The sequence below is a fragment of the Erythrolamprus reginae genome, chromosome 8 (genome assembly GCF_031021105.1).
Source record: "Erythrolamprus reginae isolate rEryReg1 chromosome 8, rEryReg1.hap1, whole genome shotgun sequence".
Classification (NCBI taxonomy): domain Eukaryota; kingdom Metazoa; phylum Chordata; class Lepidosauria; order Squamata; family Dipsadidae; genus Erythrolamprus; species Erythrolamprus reginae.
Genome location: NC_091957.1, coordinates 33,333,639 through 33,356,305, shown reverse-complemented (window position 1 = coordinate 33,356,305; position 22,667 = coordinate 33,333,639). Strand labels below are relative to the sequence as shown.

Sequence of the window (22,667 nt, the reverse complement as noted above, 5' to 3'; positions counted from 1 at the left end):
TGTGCCGGAACTACCATTTACCAGTGGCAAAGAACTGGTGGGATCATAAGAGGGCTGGGCTTAAATTTTTGTGTGACAGGGATAATCCAAGTATAAGTATTAGCTAAAACTTTAATTTATCAAATGCACTTAAATTTTGGAAATTTTAATAGGGTTTTTAATTTCCTTGACTTTTTAAATTTTATGGGAAATTGAGATTGAATGATATAACTTTACTCTTAAAAAGTTGCCTGTCATTAGCATTGCATATAAAAAGTTATTGAAATATGATTTGCAATAGACATTAAGGCCTTAGAGGAAATATTGTAATTTTTTAAATGGGATTTCTAGCATATAAATAAAAATGCAGTTTGCATGTGCAAATAACATATGCCTATAAATAATATAGATTGTCAAACTGTAAAATAAGAAAAATATGGGATTTTTAACAATTTTAAGAACGAAGAAAAAAACTTCGTTTCATTTACAGAAATCATCTGATTTCTGGTAGCAGTCTTGCACTGGGAGAACCTTCTCTTACAAGCGGCTAGGAAAAAGAGAGTGAGTTCTGATGCATTGTATAAAAGTGAGTTGATTTTGCTAAATTTACAGTTCAGTTAATCTGTTTCAAGTATATAATTGATCTCCATTGTCAGGTGTCAGCAGTGAAGGTGGAAGAGGCAAAGCTGGAGCTAAACTCTTCCAAGATTTCCAGATGTTAAGCAGAATTTGGACTCATCCTTGGTGTTTGCAACTGGATTATATTAGCAAGGAAAACAAGGTAAACTGTTTCTCTGTTTTTTGTCTGCCTGCAGTGAGACAATTCTAGGGCGTTTCATTTTTTGATAACTGGTTCCATACTTTTTTCTATTTCTGTGTGTTTTAATTTGTGTTCTGAAAGTTTGAAACAAGGATGGCTATGCTTAATAAGAACACCTGATCTTTCAGGGTTATTTTGATGAAGACAGTCTTGATGACTTCATAGTTTCTGATTCTGAAGAAACGTCAATGAGCTTAAGCTCTGAGGAAGAAATCAAGTAAGTTGAGTGGTTCCTCCATTGATTGTTGGAATTGCACACGAAAACAGCTTGGAATAAAATGAGTGTGGCGGAAGAGTTTTCATATTGAAATATATTTTTAGAAAGAAGAAAACAAAAGGCAAGAAATCTAAGAAAGGCAGTAGTTCCAGTGAGAGTGGGAGTGACAATGATGTGGAAGTGATTAAAGTCTGGAATTCAAGATCTCGGGGAGGTGGAGAAGGAACGGTGGAGGAGCCAGTAAACAACCCTCCCACCATTGTAAAGACAGAGGAAGGTAAGTCAGATTCTTAATGGATGGGGAAGGCTTTTTGTAGGGGGCATTCAAGGGCAGCGAAGGCCATCATTCCAGCTGCCCTGCGCTTATCAGGGTTTTCTGCCCAGCGGTGCTACTTCTCCTTTTTCTGGTCCTAAAAGTTTATTTAGCAGAGGTGCTTAACCTGGGAGCTGCAGATCTTGAGAGTTGGGGTTAGATTTAAGGGGCTCTGTGGATGGGGAAGAAGGGGATTACAAATTTATTTTTCACTAATCTCTAATTAAGATTTAGTTTATTTTGTTCTTGCTTTAACGTATTAGTAAAGAAACCCATATATTACTGTAGACAGTGCAGTCATCTAGTTGGGTAATGAAACATCCGCAAGCAAAGAAGTATCAAGAATTAGCTAACTATATACCTGTGATGGTGAACCTATGGCATATGTGCCAAAGGTGGCATGCAGAGCCCTCTCTGTGGGCACACATGCATGGAAGCGTGACGGCCAGTTGATGCCTACCATGTGCCTACCATGCGTTTGTGCATGCATGTATTCCAGTTTCAGCACTTGGTGCCGAAAAGGTTAACCATCACTGCTATATACAATGTATATCTCTATCTATACACACACAATATACAATAGACAGACAGACAGACGCAGAGAGAGAGAGAGAGTTAATAACTCTTTACATGAATGTTTAAACACATCTTTCTGGGGGAAAATGGGGAGTCTTCACCGATCATTCACAGATCATGGTTAAAAATCCCTGCTTTAAAGAGTCAAGAATGAACTGCTTTTATTTTTAATTTTTTTCTATGTTCTCAACCCCAATGGAGTTTTCAGTTTTTAAAAAATCAAAACTGTGAATTAGTAAAACATAACTTTTAATCAGCCCAATGTAATGTTTCTTAGAAGGAAGTCTCAAAATTGGGATAAATAACAGAAGTGTACTGCTATACTCTTCTGAAACTCAGAATTTCATAGCCCAAAGTTAATGAAGTGGCAGACTTTAAAGACACAAAGATAGCAAGAGAAAAATCAGGGTAAATGAAAGTGCACCGTTATCTTAGGATTGAGGTTCCACCCAATTTTAAAGGACTGGAGGCAAGAAAATAGTGAGAAGCTGCATTTGAACGTGAGTCCTTCTGTTAGCCAGGCATCAAAGTTCGCATAGCAGAACTGGTGCCAGGGGTGCTTGAATGAGGCAACTTTTGTGCTCCTTTTATGAAGACAGCTAAACTGCAGTTAGTAAATTGCCCTGAGTTGAAACAGTTTGTCTTGTGTCTTTTTGGACACAATTTTAGGTGGAGAGTTGAAAGCAGCACCGCCAATTTTCTCTGCTCGTGCTCAAATGAAAATGTGATCTCGCGTCTATTTGACTTTTTTGTCTCTGAAGCAATAATTAAAGCAAAAGATGTAAATGTGTATATTATTGTAAGATGATGGGTCATTTGTTTAAATGTTTCACTTCCTCAGTGGATACTGCACTCAGCGAATTTGTTCTGTATGTGGTAACACCTGTAAAATAGTATAAGGAAAAATTTCCATGGAAATAAATGCTGTTATTAATAGTAAAATTCATGTTCCATAAGGAAAAAAGTTTGTTCTGCATGTAAAATAAACCATTCTCTAAATAATATACAGTAGTACCTCTAGATACGAGCTGCTCTACATGCGAGTATTTCAAGATACGAGCTAGGAGGGGAGAGACATTTCTGTTCTACTCCCGAGCTCAAATTCGGGATACGAGCCGAGCGTCCACTAGGTGGCGCAAGAATCCTTGCTTTTGGTTATCTCGGAGGGGAAAAAAGTTATTTGTTCCAGAATACGAGTTGCCTCGAGATACAAGCTCCCTTATGGAATGAATTATGCTCGTATCTAGGGGTACTAGGGGTACTACTGTACTAGTGAAGATTAAAGCCACAGACTTATTCTGTCTAAAGAATGTAAGTGACATAAATGAAGATAACATAGGAATCCAACAGAACATTGTAAGACTGTAGATGCTCTTATGTATGCCAGTCTTCTCAAACCATGGATCCTGTTCAGTAATGGGATATCTAGCCTGGTCTTTGCTTTTAGGATAGAAAGCCATCACACCTATGTCCAGAGCCCGAAGAGTCTGTAGAGGTCTTGCATACTAGCAGTGTAGAATCCTGTAAGCATTTTCCAGTACTGGAAATGCCATACGGGCTCCCGAAGGCCAAAAAATATATTGATAATTTGCCTGTGTCTAGCAGAATTTCTTCATACACGTTGATTGGTAATCCTTTGTCCATTTAACCTAATGGTAAATATATTGCACAAATAGCATACATTTATATAAAGTCTTAAACAGCAATACTTAAATATTTGCAACTCCTTGGAACCTTATTTTTAATGTATTACTATAGTGCAGTAAATTATATGGGGATGCTTCATGCCATTCGGTGAGAAAATGAAGCAAAATAAGTTATAATCATACATTTTTTTGTGTGTGTATCTATGACAAATGAATAGAGCATTCAAAGTATTTCTTGGAAATGTAAATTTCAGATAATATACCATTTGTTGAAACCCACATCAGCCAAGGTATATTAACTGTGGTATAAACACTATTTATAGCTATTTGATAATCTTTAGTACCAGGATTCTAGCTAAGAACTTTTTGTTTTTATTTTCTGAACAAATGTCATAATCATTGGCTGCAAATTTATTTGTTTAGCTTCGTTAGTTCATTAAAGTCACATTGTATCCAATATTGGGTTCCTACCTGGATGGGGTGGGGAGAGACAGGCGTTCTGGTAGGGAAAATAGCGACGTGTGCGCAGCTCCAGGTGACCGGCGAGCGTGTGTGTGCGTCAGAGCGATATTTGGCTTCTGTGCATGTGCAGAAAGCAAAATTTTGTGAGATTTTGGCAGTTTGGCTTCTGCACATGCGGAATTTGACCTCTAATTTCTCTGCCTTTTCAAAATCCTGCCTGTACTTCTGGTAGTTTTCGATGCACATACTGCTAGAGCCTAGCTTGTAGGATTTTAAGCATAACATGTATCCCAGTATCACTTTTCCTACTCTTTTATTGACTATGAAGGCTACTTCATTTCTTGGAGCCTCTTTAGAGAGGCCTTGAAGTTCAGCACCAGCCACAGTAAGAGCTGTGGGTTTTGTTTGTTTGTTTTTTAAAAAACAGCCCCGACAGCAGGAAGACAAGAAAACGGCCAGATTTTCAATCCAGAGGTCAATTGGATTTATATGCCACTCCGAGTCTTTGGGGAGGGGCAGCATAGAAAGATAGATAGATGGATGGATGGATGGATGAATGGATGGATGGATGGATGTTTTAAGTATTAGTGTTGAATAATTGGTTTGATAGGTTTTACTTTCTTTTAATTTAATTTAATTTAATGGTTTTAATGTAGTATTAATTGGATTTATATTATTGTTCTGTTTTTGTATGCGCTGTGAGCCATCCCGAGTCCTTGGAGAGGGGCGGCATACAAATTCAAATAAATAAATAAAAAAATAATGAAAGGAAATACAGTGGAAAGATTTATAGAGAGAAACTGTGCAAATATATATTTTAGCTGTTTAGCTGCCCTTTCCATGGCAAGGAAGCAATGTTCCCCCCCCCTCTCTCCCTAAACCTAAGGATCAAAGCTCCTGGAATATAATACTATGATACTATAATCAAAGTGAAAGTTTGGCTAAGAAATTGTATTTTTATCGAGAAAAGCCTGTGCTTTGCCTTTTGAAGTGACACTTCCCTCCCCTTCTTTCACTTCTCTAAGGTAAAAGTAATTCCTCCAACCCTGGCAGCCCTGCCCCTGATTGGTATAAGGATTTTGTGGTTGATGCTGATGCAGAAGTGCTGGAGCATTCGGGGAAGATGATGCTCCTCTTTGAAATCCTGCGCATGGCCGAAGAAATTGGAGATAAAGTGTAAGCAATTCTTGCTGATTAGAAAAAAATATATATTCCGTTTTCGGGTTGAAATACAGATAATCCTTGATTTAAGACTATGATTGAGCCCAAAATTATGGTCATAAGTTATGTCAGTTTTAAGCACAAGAAGGACCATGTGATCATGCCCAATTTTAGAATATTTAATGATGGCCATTAAGCAAAAGTGGTGGTTGTTACTAAGCCAGTGTTTCTCAATTATTTTCTATTACGCCTCTCCTAGGAACAAGTAAATATTTTGCTTGCCCCCCAACTCTCCGCCGGGACAATTGTTTGCAATATTTCGCATGTTTTCACTGAAAAAACTCAAGTGGCTTATCAGCGTGATTGGGATGTAATGTGTTTAAGTGAGGCCTTAATTTATTTGGCTTAATGCTGTCCACTACCAATATTTTTAAACACAGCAAACATACCGGTCTTTCCTCATCTCCCACCATAGTCACAGGGAAGCCAAGCGCCACATACGCTTTGTCATATTTCCTCATCTTAGCTTTCGGGGGACTTACGTTTTTCTCATCTCCATCTCTCTCCTCCTTTCTTTTCATCCATGTTAAATATTTTTCCATGGTGTCTCTTAAGGGTTTGTTAACTGCACTTCATATCTCCTACTCTGTGCTGTGTGCTATTGTTCGGTGCAAAAAAACTATTCCCGGTGGCAAAAAAATAATGTCCCTCAGGGTCACGTGCCACCTGGCATCGCTTCATGCCCCCCCCGCCCAGGGGGCCTGCCCCACTATTTGAGAAACACTGTATTAAGCAAACCCATTGTTAGTAATGGATGTTTTTTGCCAGAAACCAGAAAGCCAAAATCATGTTTTTATAAATCATTATAAAGCATGTTCATGTGACCACAGGATGCTGCAAGCAGCCATAAATTTGGATGGCTGCTGAGTGACCCAAATGCCAACATATGACCTCAGGGGAAGCTGTCGGGACTTGGGAGGAGGAGCTGTTGTTGTAAATTTGAACTCTTGCTAAATGACTGGTTGCAAGCTGAGCACAATCTGCATTTGTGTGCTTTCTATGTACAGTGGTACCTCTACTTACGAATTCGTTCCGTGACCAGATTCTTAAGTAGAAAAGTTTACAAGAAGAAGCAATTTTTCCCCATAGGAATCAGTGTAAAAGCAAATAATGTGTGCAATTGGAGAAACCACAGGGAGGGTGGAGGCCTGTTTCCTCCCAGGAGATTTCCTAGAGAGGCCCCACGGAGGCTTCTCCCCGTCTTTTTCAGCCCTGTTTCCTCCCAGGAGATTCCTAGAGAGGCCCCACGGAGGCTTCCCCCCGCCTTTTCTAGCCCTGTTTCCTCCCAGGAGATATCTAGAGAGGCCCCATGGAGGCTTCTCCTTGCCTTTTCTGGTTACAGTTTCGGAGGCTCGGTATTTGTAAGTGAAAATGGTTCTTGAGAAGGGGCAAAAAAAAAAACTTGAACACCCAGTTCTTATCTAGAAAAATTCGTAAGTAGAGGTGTTTTTAGGTAGAGGTACCACTATATTGTATTCCATATCTATTCTTTTTTGCAGCGGAAGCAAATAAGTGCAGGTCAGAGTTTTGTGGTTGGAGACGTGAGGGTTTGGTTTTGTGTTGAAGATGTTTTATTGCTCTACTAGGTAAGATGAGTGCAACAATAGCCTGCAATTCCCGAACTCATGAAATTCCCCTCTTAGGTTGTGGAATATCTGAAATCCAGAACCCCAAAGTGGAAAAACATCTACAATGCCATGGGCTTCCCCTCCCTAAAATTGACATCCGCATTCTGCTCTGACCAGCAAAACAAGCTTTTTAATATTGCCTGCCATTTGTAAACTGAATTGGTGGCACCAAGCACAAGACATCAGAATGTTAACTTTAGGTGTGGAAACTGACAGCTCTTTTGCCAATTCCCATTTTCAGCCTAGTCTTCAGCCAATCTCTGATATCCCTTGACTTGATAGAAGATTTTTTGGAGTTAGCAAGCCGGGACAAAGAAGAAGAAGAAGAAGAAGAGGAGGAGGAAGAAGAAGAAGAAGAAGAAAAGGAAAAGGAAAAAGAAAAGGAAAAGGAAAAGGAAAAGGAAAAGGAAAAGGAAAAAAAACCATTCAGATATAAAGGTAAGTAAGCAAATACCCACTCTGTGATTTGGGAATTTTCCACACCCACATTCTCCATTTTTATGTTTTCCTTTCACAATGCATAACACAGAGCCTTGAAAACCTTGTGCTTTGTCCTGTCTTCTGAGATTGATTGGCAGAGGTGGGCTGCTAAGGTGGAACGGTGACATGTGCTCGCCCCCCGTGGCTCTGAGTGCTAGTGGAGTCCAGCGCAATTACGCTGCTGCACCTAGGCAGTATGATAGCATTCAGGATTTCCTGAAATAACAACACAAATCCTCTACTTCTAGGGATAGCTACGTTGCTTTATTTTGAAAGCAAAGTTGTTAAAAATAGATTTTGCCTCATTATCCAAAGTCTTTTTAACAAGCAAGATTTTTAAAAAGTAGAGCAACTAGCTGTTATAAATATTGTCTAAAGTGATTAAGCATTAAAATTTAACATTTATTTAGAAAATGTAATTTCCAGGGAACAGGTCAATCACCACAAAAAAACAGAAAACAATTTCCTGGAATAAAAATCTCACAAAATACAGTTAACAAGTATCCATCTCTCCCTCCCTCCCTCCACCTACCTTTAAAGATAAGTTTAGTTTATTCTGCAAATATTATATTTAACTAGTATTTTACTTGAAATCGTTCAAAACTAAGTTGCTTAAGTTGTAATGTAAATTGTTTAAATTAAGCATATAAAAACATGCTTAATTGTGTCAGAATTGAAGTTGAGTACATCACATTCTGTGAAGTTACATTTCAATTTATTAGTTTTAGTCTGTGGCAAAACTACCGTATATACTCGAGTATAAGCCGACCCGAGTATAAGCCGAGGCACCATTTCTGACACAAAAACTGTGAAAACTTATTGACCCGAGTATAAGCCGAGGTTAGAAAATGCAGTGGTTACTGGTAACTTATAAAAATGGAAACCAATAAAATTACATTAAATGAGACATCAGTAGATTAAATGTTTTAGAATATTTATTTTAAAGAGGGTAAACAATATTTATTTCAAAGTGGGTAAATAAAAGCAATCTGATATTTACAATAAATTAAATAAAATTAAATAAATTAAAAAGTAAAAAAGTAGTTCAATCAGCAACCAAGCTAAAACCTATGAGTCAAAATCCCTCAAAACAGGATTTTAGAGACTTAATTTTTCTCTCTATAATCCAATGATAAAGTAGAGAGAAGAACAAAACAATATTTTTTCAAATTCAAATTGCACAATAATTTCACAAAATTCTTTTTCCCATCTAAGAATAAAAGATTTTCAGAGACATAAAAATTGCATAACATTCTACCAAACTACCCCAAGCCATGCAGCCAAGTTAATTACTGAGTAAATTTATGTACAGGATTGCATATTAAATCAACTCTTTATTCTGAGTTAAGCCTTACAGATTTCAATAGGACTTACAGGCAACTGCACAGATGGACTGCAGTTTTAAGCATATCTATCAGCAAGTTCCCAAAAAACTGAGACTTATTCTGAGGTAAATCCACACAGAAATAACAATAGATTTAAATCCAAGAGGTAAATATTAATATTATTTTAACACTAAAACTTAATGCTAAGTGAGTACAGAAATGCTAAACATCTTAAGTATTCATGAATCTCTATGGGGTAGAAGAAAGCAGCATAATGTATCTTATTTTTACAATCTACTGGCAGGCTAAAATTAGTACGATTGTATATTGCTTGTACCATAACAAATCTACAGAATGAATCCAACAAAGCCCTTAAAAAGTACTCAATTCCTTTTTCTTTTTCTTCTACCCTTCTTCCTTCTCTCTCTCTCTCTCTCTCTGTCTCGCTCTCTGTGTCTCTTGAGAGAGAGGGGGGAGGGAGGGGGGAACTTTATCAAAGTTCTATAGAAAGGAGACTTTGAAAAAAAGCAGAGAGAGAACTTACCTCAAAATCTAATCAGGGAATTAGTGCAGTAATTGTACAAGCTGGCAACTTTGCTGGACCCGGGGAAGGGAAGGCAGCTGCAAGATGCCGACAGGAGCTCCAAGAAGGAAGTAAAAGGGGGCTCCGAATGACGCGGCTGTGGGAAGGGTAGGGCAAAGTTGCCAGCCAACTGCTCCGACGGCGTGCGAGAGAGGAACAGATGATGCGAAGCTGGTGAGGTCAGGGGGAGGGGACTCATGAAGCAGGAATCCCCCCCCCCCCGACTTCCCATCGTCTTTTCCCCTCTCGCACGCCGTCGGAGCAGTTGGCTGGCAACTTTGCTGGACCCGGGGAAGGGAAGGCAGCTGCAAGATGCCGACAGGAGCTCCAAGAGGGAAGTAAAAGGGGGCTCCGAGTGACGCGGCTGTGGGAAGGGTAGGGCAGCTGCCTTCCCCGGGTCCAGCAAAGTTGCCAGCCAACTGCTCCGACGGCGTGCGAGAGAGGAACAGACGATGCGAAGCTGGTGAGGTCAGGGGGAGGGGACTCATGAAGCAGGAATCCCCCCCCCCAACTTCCCATTGTCTTTTCCCCTCTCGCACGCCGTCGGAGCAGTTGGCTGGCAACTTTGCTGGACCTGGGGAAGGCAGCTGCCCTACCCTTCCCACAGCCGCATCACTCGTAGCCCCCTTTTACTTCCCTCTTGGCGCTCCTGTCGGCATCTTGCAGCTGCCTTCCCTTCCCCGGGTCTAGCAAAGTTGCCAGCCAACTGCTCCGACGGCGTGCGAGAGGGGAAAAGACGATGGGAAGTCGGGGGGGGGATTCCTGCTTCATGAGTCCCCCCCCTGACCTCACCAGCTTCGCATCGTCTGTTCCTCTCTCGCACGCCGTCGGAGCAGTTGGCTGGCAACTTTGCTGGACCCGGGGAAGGGAAGGCAGCTGCAAGATGCCGACAGGAGCTCCAAGAGGGAAGTAAAAGGGGGCTCCGAGTGACGCGGCTGTGGGAAGGGTAGGGCAACTGCCTTCCCCGGGTCCAGCAAAGTTGCCAGCCGACTGCTCCGACGGCGTGCGAGAGGGGAAAAGACGATGGGAAGTCGGGGGGGGGGGATTCCTGCTTCATGAGTCCCCCCCCCTGACCTCACCAGCTTCGCATCGTCTGTTCCTCTCTCGCATGCCATCGGAGCAGTTGGCTGGCAACTTTGCTAGAGCCGGGGAGAGGAGGCAACTGCCCCACTCTTGCCACAGCCGCTTCGGTTGGAGCGCCCTTTGCCCTTTCCCACACTCGCCCAAGCCAGCAATGTCTGCCAGGCTCCCGCGGTGCGCCCTCTTGTGGTGACCCGGCGCCCTCTTGTGGTGACCCGAGTATAAGCCGAGGTCGGGTTTTTCAGCCCATTTTGGGGGCTGAAAAACTCGGCTTATAGTTGAGTATATACGGTATGTTAATCCTAACTAGGTCCTAAATTATTGTAAGATAATAATAAATATAATTTATTATAAGAACCATAAAACAATGCTTTGGAGTTAAATAATGGTGTTTGGAGTTAAGAGGCCAGAAAAAAGCAATACTATTTTAAAGCAAGAATATAGTTTTTCACTGAGAAAATGACATACCATTTATATATTTATGACACAGAAATGGATACATGGGAAATGGAACCTGGTCTGCTGCATATCTCCATTGTGTCAAATCTAATAATTAGAAGGAGCCCAGTACTATTTTTTCAGACAGTTTTAGTTAAAAGTTAGAAGCTTTCTTGAACTTTCATGAATTTCATAAGTAATATTTTAAAAAGAAACGGAAACTGTCAGGTGATGATGGATCCTTGCCTCCTTTTTTACTGAAAGAGTAATAGATGCTTGGAACAAACTACCAGCAGATGTGGTTGGTAAATCCACAGTAACTGAATTTAAACATGCCTGGGATGAAGATATATCCATCCTAAGATAAAATACAGGAAATAGTATAAGGGCAGACTAGATGGACCATGAGGTCCCTTTCTGCCGTCAATATTCTATGTTTCTATGTTCCATGTACAATACACTTAACCCCATGCTTTTTAAACTCCTAGGTGAAGGAAAATGGTTCAGAAATATTGATTATTATCGTTTGGATGGTTCTACTACTGCTCAGTCAAGAAAAAAGTGGGCTGAAGATTTTAATGATGTAACCAATGTCAGGTAAGAATGAAAGTGTGTGGAAGGAAGCCTTGTCTGTGGCCTATGATTTTGGGTGTCAGTCTAATCAATTGCTTCTTTTTCCAGTCATTGAAATGACATTTACAAACTAATATGAAAGACTGTGGACAATGTTCCCTCTAATTTTTTTTCGGTGTGGGCGAAAAAGTATAGAGTTTAAGCAGCACATTTTCATGCCTGAGCACAGATGTCACCCAAGACAACTTGTTGCATAATTATTTGGGGCTCGGTGCTGGGACAGAATAAGGTCCCTTCCAACTATGTTATTCTGTTATTTTATATTTCAATTAATATCATTATCCTCTTACAAATCCAGATAGGCCGTCATGCCTCCTCTTCTTTCTTATACGTTCTTCTTAAAAGAAACTGAAAACTTTTATACAACCTTTTCCTAATTAATAGGGGGGAAAATTTCCCTTCTTTTTTATTAAAAGAAATCAATAATAAAACAGAACCAAAATCTATTACTATTAAAACTGAAAAAATCAGCAAAACAAAAAACACAACTATTAATCCATCTTCATTTCTTAAATATTTGTCATAGTATTATACAGTAGTAATCTAATAATACTATGAAAATCTATCTGAACACGAATGCATATATTTCCATATTTACTTTTCTATAATTTCATTCAATATTTATTTATTTATTTATTTATTCAATTTTTTTATGCCGCCCTTCTTCTTAGACTCAGGGCGGCTTACAACATGTTAGCAATAGCACTTTTTAACAGACCTAGCCTGTTGCCCCCACAATCCGGGTCCTCATTTGACCCACCTCGGAAGGATGGAAGGCTGAGTCAACCTTGAGCCGGTGATGAGATCTGAACCACTGACCTTCAGATCTACAGTCAGCTTCAGTGGCCTGCAGTACAGCACTCTACCTGCTGCGCCACCCCGGCTCAATTATTTTTCAGGCACTTAGCATTTACTATTATTAGCTTTCATCAATCTTCTACATTTCCAAGTATATTTTAAATTCATAATGCAAAGTCATAAAATTATACAATACATATCATTAAACCCCTTATTTGTCCTATGTATCTTCCATTAATTTATATTTCTCTCTCACCCCTCTCTCTTTCTCTCTTCCTTTCTTCCTTTCTTCCTCTCTTCCCCCCTTTCTCTCTCTCTCTCTCTCTCCACTCTTTCTCTTTCTTTCTCTCTCTTGGGGAGAGTGGCTTCCCTACCTCTACAGTTGGGGTCCCCATTATTCCACCCTATCTAGACAGACAGGACTCCAGCAATTGTCTCCCACAGGGCCTGAATCACGTCCAAATGTTGGACCTGGAGAATCCTGGCGAGGGGCTCTCTGGGGACGCCCGGCTCAGGAATCAATTCTCTTTCAGGTGTGGCACTTCCTTTTCTTCCCGGTGCCTTCCTAAATGGGGTCGCTGCCTGGCCGCCTGCTTCCCCGGCTCCCACACCCCTATGCCCGTCCCCATCCTTTTCCTACGCGGACTCAGGATGGCCAGCTAGCCTTTCTCTCCGGCCAGGGCCTAAAGCTCTCCCCAAGAGGTTCTTCCGAAAACCTTGTTTAAAAAAAACACAGAGCCCCGATTCCCCAGCCGAGCTCTGTCCCGCCTCCGTTTCTGCAGGCTGCCCAGCTGCACTCACTCTCTGGCTGGCTCCTTCCTATTGGCAGCACCCATCCCCCCCCCGCCTCTACTTGACGACGTCTTCGCTGCGGGCTCAGCAAAGCCAGCTGAAGGAGGGACTCTATCACTCTGAGAAAGAAGGGCGGAAGTGCCTGATGGGCACCACCATCTTGTCCGGAACGGGAAGGGCCAAACTTCCTTTTTGGGAATGAGAAGCGAGCGAGCAGCAAGTGAGCGAATGAGCAATTGGCAACTGCGCCGCTTCGAAAACCCGCTATGCGGATGTTTCATGATCACTGCGCGCATGCAGCTTAGAGGGAACACTGATTGTGGATCTGTAAATCACAGAAGAAATACCCATCACTACCCATACCCATCACTATTAACAGAAGGTGTTAAAGTCTGTGCTTGTATACAGCTCAAATATGTTAGAATAATGCTAACTTTGACCACTCAATCAAAACCATACAGTCTGGAATATGAAATTAGAAAACATTGTTAATAGGGAAACTGCAAGACTTATTTGCAGAACTGCTTAAATCATATAAAATTGTGCTATTAAAAGCTCCATGCAAGTTGAAATGCATAGATGAAGAACACTGCAGTGATCAACGGAAAGCATCAATCTATATCCCCAAAAAGAGCATTGCTAAATAATGTTTAAAACATTAACCAATCATCTTATCTCGTGTGCCAATAAGTTAATGCTAGATTCCAACAGTCTTTGCAACAAGAACTGCCAGATATACTGAAACAGGGCAATCAGTTTCATATTCCTAACATCCAGTACATGATGGAAACAATGGGAATTGCAAAAAACTACCTGTTTTTATTTCACTGATTATACAACGGCTCTTGATCATACACATCACAATAATTTATGGATAGCCTATAATGTATAATAAGCTTAAAGTACATGCAGACTATTTTGCTAGATTAGAAAAATCTAGAAATTGAATTAAAATTGCAGCCTCAGAGATGCTAACGATATCTCTTTGATGGCTGAAAGTAAGGAAGACATTTGTTAAAGATGGAAGTAGAGAGTACAAGGCGGGTCTGCTGCTTAATATCAAGGAAACAGCCCACCTTAGGATATGTTAAAAGACCATGCCCACCCCCAGGCTAATATGTTTTATGTATGGTATGACTGAGTTGTATGGTTATTTTAATGATATGGGTTTTTAGATGTCTTTTTACGTATTCGATTTGTTACACTGTTGTGAGCCACTCTGAGTCTACGGAGAGTGGCAGCATACAAATCTAATTAATAATAATTATTATTAATTATTATTACTATTATTACTATTACTACTACTACTACTACTACTACTAGAGGAGTTGATGCAAAAAGAGTTGTTTTTCTTCTTGGGCTCATAAATTCAGAGCGTGGTGAATTTCTAAGCCAAGATTTCCCAATCTTGGCCATTTCTAGATATGTGATCTTCCGGTCCCATGTGGTCAGAACTGGCTGTGGAATTCTGGGAATGGAAGTTCACATACAGCAATGTTTCCAAGGTTGGGAAAACCTGCTTTAAGTGGACATTATTATTATTATTATTATTATTATTATTATTATTATTATTATTATTATTATTATTTGTTTGTTTATGTATTTATGTATGAATGTATGTATGTATGTATGTATGTATGTATGTATGTATGTATGTATGTATGTATGTATGTATTGATTTATTGATTTATTGGATTTGTATGCCGCCCCTCTCCGCAGACTTGCTGTATGGCTTAGAAACTTAGATTCCTTTCCATATGCATTATGGGTTATTACCAATGTTAGAATACTGAACTTGAAACAGAGTATATGTGGCAGTGGTGGTGGTTCAGTCAATTTTATATTCTACTTAAATACCAGCACTTCCTTTTTTAAAAATTATATTCAGATTTGTGTATAACTCTCAATTACAGAACTAGGTAAAATGAAAGCAGGTCTCCCCAGGTTGGATTCCACTGAGATATATGGATTTCAAGTCCCCAAATTTCCACTTGAATGATAATTATTGAGAATTGTGGCAGTTAAAACCGGCACATCTTCATCAAAAGGCTAAATGCAGCCTAGCTCTTAAAGTAACATTATTGCAGCCTAGCCCTTAAAGTAACATACTATTTCCTCCAAACATACATTGCTGGCTAGTTCATATATTGAAAACCCAACCAGTGCAGTACGTTGTACTGATAGGCTACTCTCAATGAAATTACCATTTAGCTCAGCCAATACTTGTCTGTCCCTTCTCCACTCTTGCCTTGGGGTCTGCTCTCACACCTAATGATAAGAAAGGCATTGGCTGTTGGGCTTTCCTTTCAGAAGGGGATTCCAAAGTCATTTCCTGACGAGCTTGATTATTATTTTATTTATTATTTATTTATTATTTAGATTTGTATGCTGTCCCTCTCCGCAGACTCGGGGCGGCTCACATTATAGAGTTTGACTTGCTGTCTTTCCTCTTCTTTGACGTGCATATTTCCAATTTCTGACACATGTTGTATAGTGTTACACATTTTCCGAATTGAATAAATAAGAACATATCATCCATTTTCTGTGCAGAAAACTTTTTATATGGTTTTTATTGACACTTTTGGAGTTAACTTTTTTCCATCCAATTTTGGAATGTAATCCTTAAGGTGAAGAAATGCAGGGCAGATCACTTTTGGGAAAGCCTATACAAATTTTCTGAGTGCTCTTTTTCTCTGTCTGTCTGTCTGTCTGTCTGTCTGTCTGTCTGTCTGTCTGTCTATCATCTATCTATCTATCTATCTATCTATCTATCTATCTATCTATCTATCTATCTATCTATCTATCTTATCTATCCTACCTACCTACCTATCTATATAATTTATATGCCAACCAACTCCTCAAGGACTCTTTTGTGCTGGTGAAATTTATTGTCTCCCAAATAACAATTATAGTATTTAGCTAAAACATGCCCTTTAAAGAAGCTCAGATTTTAATTCATTTCATTTACATTTAAAGGTGATTGAAATTAAACAAAATTAGTAAGATTTTTCTCTTCACTTTTAAAAAATGCAGTTTGGTAAATTGTGGGGACTGCCCAATGGTTTTTAAGAGACAGAAGGTTACATACTTTTGAGATAATTGAATGTTTCTTTCTGCCTATCCTTAATTTTAGGAGTGCGCAAAATGTTTTGTTTTGAAGTATTGCAGGGGTGGGAGTTTGCAAAGTGTCTTGATTTAAATTCAAAACTGATGTTTTTTGTGCAAAATTGGCTGTGCTGAGCATTTTGGAAGCATCTCCAACCTGATAGCAGCTGTGATACAAGCTCAGATGTGTCAATATCCTATTTTATATTTGACATACAATTTTACACTGGAGAAGGAACATAATATGGAATGTCATATCCAAAATGTTTTACATTAGTTCATATTCTCTTCTCAAGATTAAATATGCCCAAAAGGAATAGGCAGTTTAATTAGTATGTCCATCCTGTGATATAACAGGATCCTCTGAATTCTGTTTTATACTATTAAAATGCATTTTCCTTTCCTTTTTCACCAAATTTAAAGAATATTCAATACGCTTCTCTGTTTTGTGGCAGACTATGTTTTTATTTGAATACAAAGTGGAATAAACCTTATTTTACTCTCTCTTTGTTTTTTGCAGAGGCCGTTTGTTTATCATTTCTACTAAAGCAGGATCCCTTGGGATAAACCTAGTAGCAGCAAATAGAGTCATTATTTTTGATGCTTCTTGGAACCCTTCTTACGATATTCAGAGTATATTCAGAGTGTATCGTTTTGGGCAAACTAAACCAGTTTATGTGTACCGATTTTTAGCTCAAGTAAGTCAGAACAGAATCTTTTCCACATAATTGAAGTCTGATTTTTGAAGTACCACATTTTTCGTAGTATAAGACAGACCTTAGTTTTGGGGGAGAAAAACAAGGGGAAAAAATTCTACCTCTGCCTCCCATCAAACAGCACAGATGATATACATTGTTTGCTGTGCATTTCTGTGCATGTGTGTCTGAGAAATGTACATTATGGCAGTATATTAATGCCAGAAAGTTTTCTTAAATGTGGACACATTAACTCCTTCCAATTATTTAAATAGATCTACTCCAAACTGTTCTGTCTGGGTTACTCCAGAAGCCAATACCAACTGAAAAAGAGAAGCCAGACACACTGGTAAAAGGCAAAGGCAGTTTTATAAAATCCAAGAAAAACATAGGTAACAGAAAATGTCCTTACAAACAGGAAAATGCTGTATCTTCAGATATATTCACGAAGGCCAAAAGTCCATGCAGCAATACAGAATTCTTGCTGCCAAACCAAAGCTGTAGATAGCAGACCTATACCTCCCACGGATCTTCCAAAGCTGCTGGGCCACAAGCCAGGAACAGAGACGCCGAGAAACAAGACAGGATAACGCCACGCCAAGCTGATAACACTCCATATGGCTTAAAGGGTTTGCCTGCCTTTTAAACCCTGCTGATGAGTACCACACCCAAACCCAGCTGTTTCTACTTCAATGGTGAAAATATCTCTTTAACTGCTCCTTTCGTTGCTCTGAACGTCGCTGTCTCATGTCAATGACAGCTTGTGCGTCATCACCTAATGACTCCAAGCTACTGGCTGGGAGTGCTCCCCCCCCCGGGGCTCTCATGCTGTTCTCCTTCATCCCATTCCTGATTTTCCTCTCCCCTGTCCGACTGTTCAGCCCCCTCTGCACTGTCATCCTCCTCCGGGCATGGAGCCAGCAGAGACACAGCTGGTCCCTGAGCAGCCTCAGGCTGAATCACAACACAAACCAGTCAAGGTTTAACTCAGCTGCCTTATCTTAATATTAAAACAGGTCACTGTTACATTTCAGATTATACTTCTACAGATCTTTAAAATTGATGTGACTTTCTGGAAGTATTGTTATTCTCTCTTATTTAAAAAGATAAAATACCACTGGGCCACTTCAGATCAAGCATTTATTTTAAAAAGTGTCTTCATTTTGTCTAGAACAATAACAAAGCAGTATTTAAAAAATAAGTCTAATAATTTGAATATTCTAAAGATATTTATGGTTATTGACTTGCCTCCTCTCTTTCAGTTCAGCAGAGAATAAAAATCTGTGTCTCTCTCCCAGCAATTTGCCTCCTTGCAGCTAGTTTCACTTTCAGTTTAGCACCTGGCATCGAATCAGCTGAGGGTCGGGAAGCTGATAATGAGTTGCTTGGTTTAACAAGCTGAATACTGTTTGCTACAAGGAGGTAAATTGCTGGGAGGCGGAGGCCAAAGGATGGGGGTGGCTGGGTGGGGCTCTTGGGGGGGGGGTAAAAGGGTCCGTCTTATACTCCGAAAAATATGGTATATTTGAAATCATTGATTACAAAATGCCTTCTCGTTCAGACCAGGGGCAGAGTGGCAGGAGAGATAGAGGGAATGGCCCAGAGGTGGGCTGCTAAAGTGGAACAGTGGCTCTGAGTGGTAGCGGAGTCCAGCACAATTATGCCACTGCACCTGGGCACACCTGCGTGTCCGTGCGCGATTTCACTACCTGCCCAGGTACAATAGTGTAATTGTGCTGGACTCTACTAGCACTCAGAGCCACACAGGCGAGCACACGTCATTGTTCCACCTTAGCAGCCCACTTCTGGAATGGTCCCATGCAAGCTGCATGCGCTTGCACTTGCCTGCCGCTTTCCCTCCCTGGTTCTGAATCAGCCGTGGATTGGGAGCCTCTGCTGTAGGTGGTTTTCCTGCAGCAGGAGGAAAGGAAACCTTCAGTTGCTCGTTCTTCTCTGTAGAAGGGATTTGCATTGATTTTAGCTTGTCAAAGATTAAAGAGAAGCATCTACAGTTTTGGTATAATCATAAGGTCTGTTTCTTGGTAGCCAAATGATGTTTGCTAATGACATATCAGGGAATAGATTCTAGTTTGCCAATTTGAGGGGCTGAGTTGATTCAAAGGGCATAAGCCAGACTTTGTGTGCCCTCTAGATTTTGGCCATGTGCTGTTTCAAGGTAAATTTCTGCTTTTAGTTTTCTGGAAATGATAATATTGTTTGCATAATTCTTGTTACTGCCACCATCAATGAAGTTGGCATCTTGAACTCGTGGTAACTTTCCAGCCGCAAGAGCTGTCATGGGTATACCTCGGTTTACCCATATAACAGCTGTGCTCTGCGAGCTGCACTGGCTTCCTATTAGTTTCCAGGCACAATTCAAGGTGTTGGTTATTACCTATAAAGACCTATATGGCTCAGGGCCAGACTATTTACGGGACTGCCTCCTGCAACATACCTCCCAGAGACCAATAAAAGCACACAGAGTTCGCCTCCTCTGGGTCCCGTCAACTAAACAATGTAGGTTGGCGGGGCCATGGGGGAGGGCCTTCTCTGTGGCTGCCCCGGCTCTATGGAACCAACTACCCTCCCGATGTCCATACTGCTCCCACCCTACTGGCCTTTTGCAAGGCCACGAAGACCTGGCTTTGCCGGCAGGCCTGAGGGCCATGAATTGTACACCTTTCATGGCCAAACTCTATGAATGATGTGTATGCATATGATTGTGATTGTTTTTTATACTATGGGTTTTATTACGGGCTTTGTTTTAAAAATATATCCGACTTCTTTTATTATTGTATCATTTTCTATTGTTTTTATATCATTTTGTAAGCCGCCTTCAGGATTGGGCTGCATAGACATCGAATAAATAAACAAACAAATAAATAAATAAATAACAAACACAGCAAAACAGGAATCCCCTGGCCAGCATTAATGTGTTTTTCTTTTAAAGGGAACCATGGAAGACAAGATCTACGATAGACAGGTTACAAAACAGTCCCTCTCTTTCCGAGTGGTCGATCAGCAACAGGTTGAACGCCATTTTACCATGAATGAACTCACAGAACTCTACACCTTTGAACCAGACTTACTGGATGATCCCAATTCAGAAAAGAAGAAGAAAAGAGACACGCCCATGTTACCCAAAGTAAGCTCCTCGAGGCATTTAGCAACTGTATTTAAGCCTGGAAAAAGAAAACCACAAGAGCCAGGAGGGCTCTCGCCTCTTCTAGTTCATTTCTGATCACAGCCAGTTAGATAATTAGGTGGCCAATTTTGCAAGCTCATCAAAGATCCTGTTGTCTTGGTCACGTGGTAAAGTTCTGGTTAATAACCCATCTTCCTTATATTGAGGCAGATGACTGGAGGTTTTTTGCTTTGTACAAAGCGTTGGCTTCAATTTGATAAGTACCATGGTATCTCTACTTACATACTTAATTCATTCTGTGACCAGGTTCTTAAGTAGAAAAGTTTGTAAGAAGAAGTAATTTTTCCCATAGGAATCAATGTAAAAGTAAATAATGTGTGCGATTGGGGAAACCACAGGGAGAATGGAGGCCCTACTTCCTCCCAGGAAAGTCCTAGAGAGGCCCCACCTTTCCTGGCCCTATTTCCTCCCAGGAGATTCCTAGAGAGTCCCCACGGAGGCTTCTCCCTGCCTTTTCTGGTTACAGTTTTGGAGGCTCAGGTTTGTAAGTGGAAAATGGTTCTTGAGAAGAGGCAAAAAAATCTTGAACACCCGGTTCTTATCTAGAAAAGTTCTTAAATTAGAGGCATTTGTAGGTATGTGAAAATATAATATTATTCTAGGCTTTCAACATGCTTCTATTTAGCTTTATTCTGAGAGTCTCTATTGAAATGAATGCTTGCTTAAGACATTTTAGACCAGAGGTCACCAACTTTCGGACCTCAGAGACCACTAAATTCATAATTTTAAATCCCACAGACCACTAATATGATCTGCTTAACAACTGGCTGGGTGGGTGTAGCTAGGTGATCATGTGATTGGGTGGGTGTGGCCAACTTGATGCCACTCACGTTCAGGGGTGCATGCAGAGCCATATTGGAGGACATGCGAGGTATTGCCCTGGGTCAGTTCCAGCTGCAGGTGTGTGCTGGCCAGCTGATTTTCAGCTGTGAGGAAGGCCACTTTGCCCTGTGAAGGCTTCAGGGAAGCTTCCTTGAAACCTCCGGAGTGCGAAAAACAGCCCAACGGGCAAATTGGAAGGTCATTTTTCCCGAACATCCGGTTTGCCCTTTGGGCTGGTTTTTTCAACCTCCCAGGCTTCAGTGAGGCCTCTGCACATATGTGGGGGCAGAGGGGAAAGTTGCACAGTAGTCTGTGTGGGGAGTGGCATGCATGCATGGAGCGAGGGAATGGATGTGGACATGCGTGCATGCGCTGGCGTGCACACGCATCCCCTTTCAGCACACACACAAAAAAAGGTTCACCATTACTGGAATAGAAATTGCGTTTCAGACAAAGCAATACAGATCTGCCAGTTAACTATAATCTAAACCACATTTTGATGACTACATTGGCATGGTGTGCATGGATTAAATTGCACTGTGCTCAACAGTATTGTTTCCATAGGAACTAATGTACATGTGTATCTTAAGAATTCTGCAGTCAGTTAAATTTTGTTGTACAAAGTTATGAACAAGATCTTACAAGTATGTTAACTGAGCTTGGATCAGGCTGTTTTTTCAGTTGGCATATTCTCAAATTCGGTTTTACTGGCCATCTCCCCCTCTTAGATATCTCAGTTTACCTTCTTACATTGCCTTCCCCTGAATTTGACACCCTCCAGGTGTATTGGTCTAGAAGGCAACCTCCACAATTCATAACCAGCATGGGCAGTTTCTAAAAATATGTATTGATGGTTTTGACTTGTGTCCCACCTTATTTTAAGCGTTTCTCGGAAATCTTGGGACCTGGTAGGTTGGGGAAAGATGGCTTTCTACCTTTATTCCAAAGATTTCTGTAAATGCTTATGGTACCCACATAAAGCTATTGGGCAAAATATAGTTTCAGTTTAATATAAGTGAGTTTTTAATCTGTTACATGTTTTTGGTCCCTGTATTGGTATTTCTGGGCTTGTGTTTGAGATTCTGTACAAAGGGAACTGTTTTTATTTGCAGTTCATCTCCACTTCACAAGTTAGAATATTTTACACACACACACACACACACACACACACACACACACACACTATTTACTGTTATCTTTGAAACACTGGGGTAAGGTACTTGAAATTGAACAAAGATTGAATAAGCGATTAACTTTACATAACAGAAAGAGGCTGTCTGTCAGTATATAAATGCAAAGTTCTTCAGCAGATATAAAGTGTTCTAGATAGGACACATTCAGTTCAAGAACTAGAGAAAGCCTTCCTGCCATAGAGTGAATGTCACCCCCCCCCCAAGTAGGTATCCATCCCTCTATGACAGAGTGAAAACACCATATTAAAACCTCTCCCAGTTATTCAATCCATAGTAACATAGTTCATATTTGACCATTCCAATAGTTCCAAGCTGTTAGATGCATTAGATAGTCAAGGAGAAAATGCAGAATTTTAAGGAGCAAAAGTACTTACTTACTTACTTACTTACTTACTTACTTACTTACTTACTTACTTACTTACTTACTTACACATTTTTAAACATATTTCTACGTGTAAATGCTGTAGGTTCATTTTTGGAAGTACAAACAGCACAGTTTATCACTTTTCAACCTCAGAACTGTATAATCACGAATTCTGGTTTCTGGTGGGTAGGCAATAAGGGACAGTTTTGCAAACAGGATTGAATGAGCTACTAAATTTCTCAGTTATTACTATGCCTGCTTCTAGAACCTTGCTAAGGCAAACAAGTTTTCT

The 22,667-nt window shown here is 40.3% G+C and overlaps 1 protein-coding gene across 2 annotated transcripts in view; it reads left to right on the top strand.

Moving 5' to 3' along the window:
• The window catches only part of ATRX (ATRX chromatin remodeler), a 120,031-nt gene that overhangs the window by 85,784 nt on the left and 11,580 nt on the right, over positions 1-22,667 (top strand). For both annotated transcript variants that reach the window (XM_070759607.1, XM_070759608.1), the window contains exons 23-30: positions 636-760; positions 928-1,016; positions 1,121-1,293; positions 5,039-5,189; positions 7,104-7,300; positions 11,257-11,365; positions 16,617-16,794; positions 19,742-19,936. In XM_070759607.1, the coding sequence (XP_070615708.1) occupies positions 636-760; positions 928-1,016; positions 1,121-1,293; positions 5,039-5,189; positions 7,104-7,300; positions 11,257-11,365; positions 16,617-16,794; positions 19,742-19,936 (1,217 nt within the window). The remainder of the gene's footprint in view (positions 1-635; positions 761-927; positions 1,017-1,120; positions 1,294-5,038; positions 5,190-7,103; positions 7,301-11,256; positions 11,366-16,616; positions 16,795-19,741; positions 19,937-22,667) is intronic.